Consider the following 12,600-nt stretch of genomic DNA (forward strand, 5'->3'; position numbering starts at 1 on the left):
AAAGTGAAACAGAAAGTGACAAAATTAAAGTCTTCACACTTGGCATAGACAGATTGGAGCCAAGTTCATATCCCGCCACACAACATTATCATATGTGATGCAAGGTGCATTGAAATGTTAACATACATAGATTAGCATGGGGCCCCTATGCTTTTGGGGCCTCCTGGCAAGTGCCAATCAGGCCCATATGTTAATATGGCACTGGTCCACAGCACTCGTCGTTGCAACTTTGTGTCATTTTCAAGATTATAACTACCTCACCTCATGCTATTTAAACAATTCAATATTGTTTCAGTTCAAATGTGTAGGGGTGCATGTGAACATGTGGCTTATCCTCTCCAAGCTTGCATCGATTTTGAGGGTGCGATGGTTCATCATTATGTCAAAAACAGATTTACTTCATGAATATCTAAATTTTGTTTCCATTTGTTACAAATTAGCGGTATGTTATTGAACTGGTTTTGTACTTGTATTGCACTAAAAATGATTCTACTCCTGCACCCTCCTGTACATCAAGATTAAATTAGATTGTCTTTGTTTCTTTGACCTTTCAGCTCTTTTGAAGCTCTCGGAAGCTTTTAATGTGGATGTGAAGAATGGGTTATCCTTCAGTGGATCGGTGGATGATATGTTTGGATATACAGTTCAGCAATTTGAAAATGAAGAAGGGAAATGGTAAATGATCAAAGTATAAGTGGTGATTTTCTTCCTAGGAAACCTATGGTTCTCTATTTGACCGTAATGAAGATTATGATGCAGATATATAAAATTGTCTAAAACTTAAAATATCTTTGTTGCCCATAGCAGTGAATCACACATCAGCTTTAATTTTTCAAGAGCACTGATGAATGAAAGTTAATGAGGAATGTTTGGGCTTCCTTGTCGGGTGGTGGAATATGACACGGGATGCAGAATACGATGCAGATGATGGAGTTACGAAAATTGAAAACTTTTATTTTGAAGCAAATAACTGAATACTTAAATAGTAATTATGCAATTTGAGAAACAATCCAGGAGATAAATAGCCTGTTATGTAATCCTGCCTACAACTAACTAAGGTCTATACCTAATTTTATACATAATACGGTAATAACAATCCTTTACCCTCTGCATAGGATATTTATAATATTAGCAACGTATGGCAAATAAATCGAACTTGAACACAGTAAATTGGCACAATATCCGTGGCTTACTGCACACAGTTAACAGATAGCAAAAATACTCTCCCTGACCAACAGGTTTGTGAAGGCTTCAGTACATTTGTCCCAGGCTCAATTCTGGTAAAAGTCACAGACATGGTTCCCCGCGAAGCTTTCGAGCCTTAAATATATTATTGTCTCAACAAATAGCATTTATCTTACGACTTTGTCAGCAGGAAAGCCCGTCCCATAGAAGTCATTCTTAGTGTGCACACTGTTCAGCTTTTAATGAGGCCGAACTGACTTACGAGCCAATGTGGAAGCCAACTGCGATGTTCTGGTTCATCCATCATATGAAATTTATATTTAGTTTATAATATTTATTAGTAATGCAATAAATTGAAGAAGACAGTTAGAGAAGCTTTCATCTACTGTCATTCATTAAAGAAGCCCTGTCATGTACTCTGATCATCGGGGTCAGCTGGACAATGAACTGCTTGGAAATCCTGAGTTCTGGCATTCATGTGGATGTTGCTCTGATATGTACTACCTACCTAACATTGTACAGACCAAGTATTCCCTTTATAGAAGTGGTATTCCTTTATTATGGCGGCCTCTTTCAGCCGGATAATGCGCCTGACCACACTGCAAAAATTGTTCAGGAATGCGGTGCCATAACAAAAAGCTGAAGGTGATGACATGGCTTCCAAATTCCTTTGATGTAAATCCAATCGAGCATAGGTGGGGCTTGCTGGAAAAACAAATTCGATCCATAGAAGCTACACCTCACAACTTACAAGACTTAAAGGATCTGCTGCTAATGTCTTTGTATCTGATACATCAGGACACCTTACAAGGTCTTGTGAAGTCCATGCATCGATGGGTCAGAGCTGTTTTGGCTGCATGAGGAGGGCACACACAAAATTAGACAAGGGGTTTTAATGTTATGGTTGATTGACGTACATCTATTGTGGAAAAACCTTTTTATCCATATTAATATTATTCTATATCTGGGGGGAGGAGGTGAACTGCAAGTGTCTTACATTTGCCATCTTACAAAGTTACACTGTTCTGTTTTACACTCCAAAGCACTGTGACATATATAATGCTATATTGCTCAACCTGTGATAAGCCCAGTACTATGAAAAAATCATTATAGTCGGGGGCCCCATTACAGGTTTTGCATTGGGGCCCAGCATCTTCAAGTTACATCTCTGCGGTAAGGGGTTAAGCAAAGTTGGGGGGCCCCAAGATAAACTTTTGCACCCGGGCCCATGAGCCTTTAGCTATGTCCCTGTCCACAGGTGCTTATAGTGGAAGCTGGTAAACTGTTGTGTACAAGTTAAAGTGAACGTACTGTAACTGTCAAGAGTATTGTGCCTCTAATTGAGAGTAAATATTTCCATTTTTGCCCCTTAAAGTGTCCAGAGGGGCATAGTACCCATTTGAATTATGTTTGCTATATAGAAAATCTTATGACGTGTTTCTCTAAATTAAGGGTACTTATTGGCTCACCTCTAGAGGGTCAACCAACGCGGAGAACAGGAGATGTGTATAAATGTGCAGTGAATGGACAGTCAAAGTGCACCAAGGTTAACTTGCCAGGTAAGTGAACATTTACAGCTAATAATAATTCCACATCTTAGAGAACAGATCAAAGTTTATTTCACTTTTATTAAGGGGATTCTCTGGGACTTTTACTGTTGATAACTTATCTTCAGAATAGGTCATCCATAGTTGATCGGCAGGGAACCACTGTTTTGAATTCTCACCAATCACTGGGCCTACTGTCAGTGGGGACAGTGCTGGAACAGATAGTTCTGTCTGCATTATGGCAGCCCAGTCTTGTACTACAGGCACAGCTCCCATTAAAATTCACTGATAACTGTGCCTGCAGTACCAAACCCTGCCACTGAAATCTTGACTGTTTTCAATCAAACAAAAATTGCTAGTAAGCGTAAGTCTTTGAGTTGTCCATGTCTTTCATGGTGGTTTCCATTGGAACTGGGCAGAATAAGGACGCCCCAGGTCAAGTGACTAAGGGTGACCTTATAATGCAGATGAAAGTTTGCCAGACTTACCAATTTCAGCAGGACCTGGCAACTATTGTACAGTATATGGAGGTGTCTTGAAAGAAGAAGAATCTGGTAAATTGAATTTCAATGTGACCGATCATTTGAAGATAAAGACTCTCATCTATTTGTGAGAGCAGAGAATGGTTACAAATATCATCCCTCACTCTATAGGGCCCAGCATGACCATTTACTGCACAGCACACACAGCCCGTTTCTTTCCATGAACACTATGTGTTGCTTTATTTATCCGTCATTTACATTACAGCATAGTTTTTCCTCAAAAAAGAATTTTAAAAATTATAAAACAATAAAAAAAACTTTAAACAAGTGTACATCAAAGTAGTTGAAGTGGCTAAAAGACAAAAGTATAGTATATAACAAAGTCCAAAATAACTCACATGTAAAGCAAATCAAATTAGTCAGAGATCATTCTTGATGCAAATAATTTTAAAATAAAACAATTTATTTAATTAGCAATTTTTATTTTTACCTGCAAGAAAATATGAGTGAAATAAATTATGAATAACTATTAAAAAATATCAGTAATAAATCATATCTAAATGTAGAAACCTGGTAGACTATTTGTGGTTATGATTTCTGTAAAGATGTAACTTTTTATGAATTTGTTGTAGAATCTACAACCATTGCAAATGTAACTGAGGTGAAAGAAAACATGACCATGGGGTCTACTTTGGTCACCAATCCCAATGGTGGTTTTATGGTAAGGCAACTGTAACAATTGTGTACTGCTATTTAAAGGAGTTCTGGCATATTGCTGGGATATGCTTTCCCTTATTGATTGTAGAGGTCTGACCTCTGGGATACCTATCGATCCCTAGAATTAAGAAAACACAGTGTTTGTGATGAGCTTTTAGTTACAGTATCTTGGGTTGGGGATAGCACATGTAAAATGCTATGTTTATGAATTAACGTCTTCCATACTTCCAAAGGCTTGTGGTCCTCTCTATGCATACCGGTGTGGCAGCTTGCACTACACAACTGGAATTTGTTCGAATGTCAGTTCTACATTTCAAGTTTTGAACTCAATTGCGCCTGGAGTGCAAGGTATGATATATACAGCATTGTAGAAAAGTATACACAACATCATAGTCAGTATACTCAATTGTGGATTATGTCTTTTCAGAATGTACCACTCAGCTGGACCTGGTGATTGTTCTTGATGGATCCAACAGTGTGTACCCTTGGTTTAGTGTGACTGAATTTTTACAGAAATTATTTCAAAAAATGACAATCCATCCATCTCAAACACAGGTAACATAATGTTTTATCATCATCTGAACTACTTCTTAGATATCTGGTCCTCTATCTTCTTATAGCAACCACACGGGCTGAGATGATCATGATTGATCAGTTCATTAGGAGCACCAGCTAGTATTTTCATGGATTAGGCAAGGTAATTTTTCCACTTATTTCCTAAGTATTTTCTCACTTTCCTCTACACATGAAGAACCAAAATTGTTAACGCTTTGACATTTCGACTTTCCAGCCAACTCCTTTAAAGTGAACCTGCCATGTTAAGCGTGCTGCCTGAGCTGCAGACAGCATGTTATAGAGCGGGAGGAGCTGACTAAATTCATATATAGTTTTGCTGGAAAAGATTCGGTACAATTTGTAATCTTATATTTTAACTTCCTGCTCATTCTAGACTTAGGAGTCCTGCGGATGGTCCTATTAGTGATTGACAACCTTTTCTGTATAACTGAGTAGGACCTCCCACTGGACTCTAAAGCCCAGAATTAGCAGAGAGTTAAATGAGTAGACAATAAATGGAATGAGCAGGCTACAATACCCAGAGGTTATCAAAATTGGGCTTATTTCATTTAGAAAACAGATGGCTTGGGGGCGATCTTATAACTATGTAGTAATATGTTAGGGGACAATACAGAGATCTCTCCCATCATCTGTTTATACCGAGGACTGTGACTGTAGGAGACTTGAACACACGATCATATGTTTGCTATGATAATACATTGCAGAATGTCTGTTCTGCATTGTGCGGTATGGTCCCTTTGCTTCAACAATGATCATGGCATGTAAAGGGTTAACGGTGGGTATCAATGTTTTTATCAATTCCCACTGGTATAGTGGGAGGCCGACTCCCACTGCAGATGACACAGCTTCTGAGCCTGAGCGATGCATAGGATGTAAGTTTATGTCCTGTTGCCTTAATTACTAGGCAGCCGGGATGTGAACTTCCATCCTGTGTTCTTAAAGGGGTTGTCCCGAGGCAGCAAGTGGGTCTGTACACTTCTGCATGGCCATAATAATGCACTTTGTAATGTACATTGTGCATTAATTATGAGCCATGCAGAAGTTATAAAAAGTTTTATACTTACCTGTTCCGTTGCTGGCGTCCTCGTCTCCATGGTGCCGACTAATTTTCGCCCTCCGATGGCCAAATTAGCCGCGCTTGCGCAGTCCGGGTCTTCTGCAGTCTTCTATGGGGCTCCGTGTAGCTCCGTGTAGCTCCGCCCCGTCACGTGCCGATTCCAGCCAATCAGGAGGCTGGAATCGGCAGTGGACCGCACAGAAGAGCTGCGGTCCACGGAGGAAGAGGCCATCTTCAGCGGTGAGTAGAGAAGTCACCGGAGCGCGGGGATTCAGGTAAGCGCTCCGGTGAGCTTTCTTTACCTCCCTGCATCGGGGTTGTCTCGCGCCGAACGGGGGGGGGGTTGAAAAAAAAAAAAAGCCGTTTCGGCGCGGGACAACCCCTTTAAGGGGTAATGGTTCAAATTCCCCCCGCTCCTATGGGATTATGAACGATAATTGTCCCCTGTAAATGCATGCAGCGACTGAACGAGAGTTGTTCAGTTTCGCATGCACAAAGCTGAATGATGAGCCTTTCATTGTAAACAGCAGTCATTCACTTCTGAATAGTTGTCTGTTTACTGTTAATGGAGGTGGGCGAAGGAATAACGCTCACCGGGCATCCTACCTCCATGACAGCAGTGCCTTCAGCGATGCCAGTGATACTCGCTCCTGTGTAATAACTCAGGAGTGAGCTTCACTGGGACGAGCTCTGGGTATTATTTACCAACAGCTCGTCCCACGTAAATGGGGTATTAACAAAGGGTAACTTGTCCCACTGTATTGGTGCAGTTGTTGGCCACCCCAGACCACCACCTTATCCTAAAATCATAAAGAGGAGTATTTACCTATCCATCACTGTGTTAGTAAATGTTTGTCGGCTCCTTCTAGAAATTGTCACATGCCGTTGTCATTTTTGTAGGTTTCAATAGTTCAGTATGGCGAAAATGTAACCCATGAGTTTAACTTGAATACACATTCCTCTACGGAAAGCGTGCTACGTGCAGCAAGCAAGATAAAACAACGAGGAGGTTCTTCCACGTTGACGGCTCTCGGCATTGATACTGCAAGGTACAGTATGTGTACAAGGTTTACTTTTATTTTAAAGAATTCAGTGATTGAAAACCTAAAGTGCACCTGAGTTTTGAAAACATTTATAAAAGCAGTCCAGGTCTTCATTGGCTGCTGCTCTGCTGCTGTTTGCACCCAGTTTGTGCTCTATCAATTCAGTTTTGCATGTAAATTTTTCAATTTTTTTCTGTTGTTTGCAATCCACTTACAGGTGGGGCGTCTTAAGACCCGTATAAAGGGTTGGACATTGATTTGCAGGAATACCGTGTATCCATTAGGTGGCGCTGCAGAGATATTGTCCCATCTTCCTTTTTTGTCTCCTCACTCACCTTCTAGGTGCTCTCCTCAAAGAAAGACAATACCCTTCTTGACTCACATCCCAGGCCTCTCACTAGCCAAGCCAGAATCCTACTGCACACTGATGAGGGGCAAACACCCCGAAATAGCTGTCTCTGTATGGATTTGGGTTTGGTTTTCCATTCCCAATCTTTGTTAAGACCTGTATAAAGGGTTGGATATTGATTTGAAGGAATGCTGCCATCCAATAGGTGGCACTGCAGAGGTATTGTTCCCTCATCCTTATTTGCATATTACCCAGAGGAGCATGCATGGCCTTATAAGTCTCCTAACACACCTTGTAGGTGCTCTCCTTAAGGAGAGACAATACCCCTCCCGACTCTGCTAGTACTGTAATATCTGGGACTTTATCTCCCATACTTCTTATGCTGCCCTGTTCCAATCAGCGGTAAGGCAATATCTGATTCCCCGGCCTCCTGTTACATATAGTAAATAACAGTTTCCCCATGTCCCTGTTACTACAGAAGCCAAATGCCTATCAACAGGCAGTGGATTGCAAAAGTGCAAAGACTTCAAACTTGATTTTCAGTGGTAAAGCAAAAGAATAGTTTAATGAAATTATATTACAAGATTGATAATACACACATAGACTGTTAGATGAGCATAAATTGTGTGAAAAGCTAGAGTCCATTTAATTGTGGTGCTGTTACCCACATGAAAAAAAATCTTAAATAGGTACTATTGTTTCAAGAAACTTTGCATAACTCAATAGAGTAAAAGTGAATATATATGACATTTTGTAACATATATTATAGAAAAATGTCGATTTCTCCATTTCTAAGCCACTTTTTCCTTCTTGAGATGGATCAGCTCACTAAGAGATCAGGTTACATGCTGCTCATAGATGTCTATAGGAAGGATGGTAGAAGCAGCTGTAGAACTAACTATTTGCAGTTTGTTTAAAAAAAACAAAAACTCTGAGCCCCCTGTGTCTGTAACATGACAGACATCATATTTCTTATATGGTTTAATACTTTAAGTAATTTCTAAATCTTAGGATTATCAAATGTAAATAATGTGTTGTAATAGCAAATATTGACATTTAAGGGCTTTTACCCACTAGGGTTTTTTTTAACGCTGCGATATCGCTGCGTTTTTTTTTTTACTGCAAATGTCATGGGGACTTTGTAATGTTAAAATCGCATCACATTGAGCTTGAGGAGCAAAACAATTAGCTGGCAGAATTAGCAATCGACACTATGAGCTAGAGGAGCTGCAACAAGTTGGCAGCGTTAGTAATTGAAATTATCTGAACCTTTGAGTGGACAGTACTGTATTCTCGGTGTCTCTATAGTAGACACCTTGAGTCTATCAGGGTTCTCACCTCTCTATCTGAGCTGAGAGCTGTTGCTCTCCCCTTTATGTGTGTCTGAGTTTTTTTTGTTTTTTGTCTGTCTTGTTGCTGGAGCGTTGCAGTTTCCCTTACGTTTGGATACCCCACCCCAGCTGTCCAGCCCTAGTGTGGATGTTTTTAGTAGGTTCTAATAAAGAGTATCAATAGTGATCTTTTAACAAGTCTAATCTGTGAAGGGCTATTTTTCTAGTTCACATTTGGTGTTGCGAGTGAACAAGGGTAAAGCACATATCATATAATGGATCCTTTAAGTGTCGCTAGCACATATCCGAATATGGAAATATAACTTGCCTACGAGCCCCATTGAATTGTGATGTTTGGTGAATGTCCTGACATTTATGAATACTAAGACTTATAAATGGAGCTATCTCCATTTTGGGGTGAGGCTTACCAGACCGGAGCAGGACATATTTAGAATATTACACAATATACATTGGGGAAAATACATTGTGAAACTTTAATGTTCTGACCGCTCCTCAGAGATAAGACAGTGGGCCACATTTATCAAAAGTGTCTAAAAGATAAACTGTCCTTGTTTCCCATAGCAACCAATCAGATGCAGCTTTCATTTTTCCACAGCAGTTTCAAAAATGAAAGCTGAGCTCTGATTGGTTGCTATGAGCAATTAGGACAGTTTATCTTTTAGATTTGATAAATGAGGTCTATTGTATTTTTACAATAAGGGCGGCTTCACATGTGTGCAGGGAATAGAACCCATTGTTTTCAACTGATTCAATCACACTTTCTCTTTTGGGTGCGCATTTCACACACACAAAAATAAAACACAACATACTCTATTTTTGTGTGCATTTGTGTACCTGAAGCTCCATAAGGTCTTAGTCACACGGGCGTAAATACGCGCGTATATACGCGCGTAAAAACGCACCTACTAAAGATAGAACATATTGGTGGCAATGGACATGGTCACGCGTTTTTTTTACGCGCGTATATACACGCGTATTTACGCCCGTGTGACTAAGGCCTAAGAGTCTATGATGCATTCGAGCAGCCAATCCCCGCAAAATTTCATGAGGAAATTGATGACACCGGGGATTAATAAATCTGCACAACATTTCAAATCACGGTGTGGGTGTGTCCCGTGCCTATGTGCAGTAAAATGTGCGCAATAGTGCAACCTTCACTGTGCAAAAAGTTGCGCCATCACAAGCGTTTTTGCGCCTATGCCCATGTGAAGCCACCCTAAGTCATGGTATTCTAAGACTAAGCCTAGGTACACACTGGCCGTGAGTGCGAGTTCCGCCCTAGAGACTGCAGTGCAACTTGCATCAGACTACATATGGACATCAGTCAGGTGTTGCCTGATATACATGGATGCTGCACATTCACATACATTTGCGTGTCCTATTTCTTGTCTGTGAAACAGAGAGATATAAGACATGTCTGCATGAGTTTTTTCATGCAGACCATGGAATTACACGGATAGCACACAGCCCCAAAATACAGTAGTGTGTACCTAGCCTAGAGCAAGTTTTTAAGATGACTTACCCCAAATAAAAAAAGCAAACCAACCATCCAGGATTCTTCCTCTTTATTGCATAAGCCTAGAGTTAAAGGGCAAGATGAAGTTGCGTACAAATGCGGTTAATATCATTGGACCCAAGGGTGAAGGAAAGTCGCAAAGAACTTTAGCAACAATTCTGACCATGTTGATATCTTGGTGACAGTCGCAAGGTCCCTTTTACCATTCCCATAACGAATGAATGAAGCAATGTGATGACCCTGACTTCACCTAAATTGTTTGTTACCTCTTCGCTATGTAGCCTTAGCTTAACATGGCGATTTACCTTTCAGGACTCTAGAAAAAATGGAGATAACCCTAATGGGAACCATTATTGTGGTCATATTAGTCCAAGATTTGGCAGAAAGAAATATAATTAGCAAAGGAATCGAGTTTTTGACATCTGGAAAAAAACAACTCAAAGATGGGTCAGCCTGGTACACCAGATAGCAGATAATCCTCCGGGGGACCCAGGTTCTGACAGCAATTTTCCCAGACTTGTCCAACAGAAGCAAAGCCATTTGAAGATGACATTGTAGAAAACTACTTGTACAGAGTGTTAAGGCAACAGAAATGCAGTCCTAAGCACTCGCTCACGACCTGAAGGTTGTGGGTTCAATGCCCGCGTAGTTCAGGTAACCGGCTCAAGGTTGACTCAGCCTTCCATCCTTCCGAGGTCGGTAAAATGGGTACCTAGCTTGCTGGGGGGGCAAAGGATGGCCGGGAAAAGCACTAGCAAACTACCCCGCAAAAACAGTCTGCCAAGAAAACGTCATGTTGGGACGTCACCCTAGGTGTCAGTCATTACTCGGTGCTTGCACCAGGGGACTTTACCTTTTGCTTTTTTTTTACTAGAATCTTTTCTTTATGGGTTGAAACACAAATAATCTATTAGACATTACTAACAAAGTTTATGAAGCCATAAAAATGGACATTCATATGTTTTGTGGACCACCAGAATAATTACTTCTTGTGGGCCCAAAGGACCCCAGCTTGATACTGCTTTCCTCTATTTCGTTAACAGGACAGACACAATGGGGGAGATTTATGAAACTGTCTAAAACATAGAGCTGTGGTAAAATGAAAGCTGTGCTGTGATTGGTTGCTATGGGCATCAAAGACAGTTTCTCTTTTAGACAGTCTCATAAATCTGCTCCAATATTTTGAAGAGCATCATCAGCTAAAATTGTACTTCCCAAGGTCTGACATGTGCTGCTAACTTTTAAAGGTTTATATCCGAAAAAAATCTTCTCCACGACACCTGAGAAAATATCCAGAAAATTCAAAAGTTTCTGCCGATATGTTTTCTGGTAGATAATTTTATACAGAGTTCTGTTTTAGACAACAATCACTTAACAACAAAGCTTCTTTCAGGATGTGGTTTTAGCTTAAAAATAAAAGGAGATGTATAACTTACTAGAAACCTCAATGAGGAGGAAGTTCATTTTGGCTAACTTAGCAGAAATTTTATTTTATTTTTTTAAATTGAAGTTAAAGTTTATTTAGTGCTAAACACGTATTGGGACCGCTGTAGTGTGGCACAAGTGTGACCTAGGCTGGGTTCCATGTTGCAGCAGCCACATGCGACACCCAAGGGACATAATAGCCATTATAAAGCCAGTGATTTTGCCAGTATAAAGGCAGTATTACCATCAAATTCATGTTGTGCGGAAACCCAGTATAAATAAATGTATTACATTTATCTCTTTCCCTAACTGAAACCAATACTAAAACAAATACTCATTTCTAATCTGTTATTTTCTGATTGTAGATTTTTTTATTCTATGGTCAACGCATGACTATGGGGGTGGCCATCTTGCCTAAATTGCTGCTAACAGCATTCAGAGATATGCTTTACGGCAGTCACATGGACCAAAGGAACCTGTAGTCGGGAGATGACTCATTGACCCACATTTATCAATATGCTTTTCATAAAGTAGTCAGAAAAAAAGTTTGTTGGAGTGAGTTGTCAACAGAAACTTGTCACATCGTAAATTCAAAAATGAAATCTACAATATCAGCTGTAGATATACACCAAAATGCGTCAATTTTCTAAATTTGGTATTAACATTTTCCTAGCCAATAAAACTTTCAGACCAACCAAATCCTAATATGTTTATGAAAAATATTAAAAGCACTTGTTTTTCAATATAAAGAACAAATACAAGAAGCAAAGCTGTATATTTTGTTGTGTCATTAAACATTTAGAAAAAAAAGGATTAGAACTTTTAGAAAGTTTTAAAATGTATCAGGAGACATAGGATAGTTAAAGGTTAATCAGTTACAGGTTGTTGACCATACCTACTCCCAATAAAACGTACCCATTTTCATGTCATTTTCAAATTTTGGCAAGCGAAACAAAAAAAATTAAACAGTAAACTGAAAATTTTGAGTGATTTTGCTACATGTCATCTTTGTAATAATTTTTGGTGCATTATATGTCAAAAACTAATGCAATAGTAAACATGGGTCACTGATTTCTATGGATGAGTGTTGTGGACATGTTTTGTGACTTGTGCAGTTGTCATTGTGCAGGGAGGGGGAGGAGGTGATCTATTGTGAATGGTGAATTCTGTGCTATCTATATATTTGCATGATATTTCATTGTAATCCTACCTTTAATGAGTTTGTTCCACTTTTAGATCTGTATACTGCACAGTGGCTCGGGTTGGTACTGCAGTCTACTGAAGTGAATGGAACTCAGGCTGCAATACCTACCCAGGCCACTGCACAATGTACAGAGCTGTCTGCTTCCTG

The 12,600-nt window shown here is 39.8% G+C and overlaps 1 protein-coding gene across 1 annotated transcript in view; it reads left to right on the forward strand.

The window, feature by feature from the left end:
- The window catches only part of ITGA1 (integrin subunit alpha 1), a 300,337-nt gene that overhangs the window by 59,976 nt on the left and 227,761 nt on the right, over window positions 1–12,600 (forward strand). The window contains exons 2-7 of the mRNA XM_066602726.1: window positions 555–675; window positions 2,638–2,744; window positions 3,847–3,935; window positions 4,165–4,279; window positions 4,359–4,486; window positions 6,465–6,613. Of these exons, the coding sequence (XP_066458823.1) occupies window positions 555–675; window positions 2,638–2,744; window positions 3,847–3,935; window positions 4,165–4,279; window positions 4,359–4,486; window positions 6,465–6,613 (709 nt within the window). The remainder of the gene's footprint in view (window positions 1–554; window positions 676–2,637; window positions 2,745–3,846; window positions 3,936–4,164; window positions 4,280–4,358; window positions 4,487–6,464; window positions 6,614–12,600) is intronic.

This window comes from Eleutherodactylus coqui, chromosome 5 (genome assembly GCF_035609145.1).
Source record: "Eleutherodactylus coqui strain aEleCoq1 chromosome 5, aEleCoq1.hap1, whole genome shotgun sequence".
Taxonomy (NCBI): domain Eukaryota; kingdom Metazoa; phylum Chordata; class Amphibia; order Anura; family Eleutherodactylidae; genus Eleutherodactylus; species Eleutherodactylus coqui.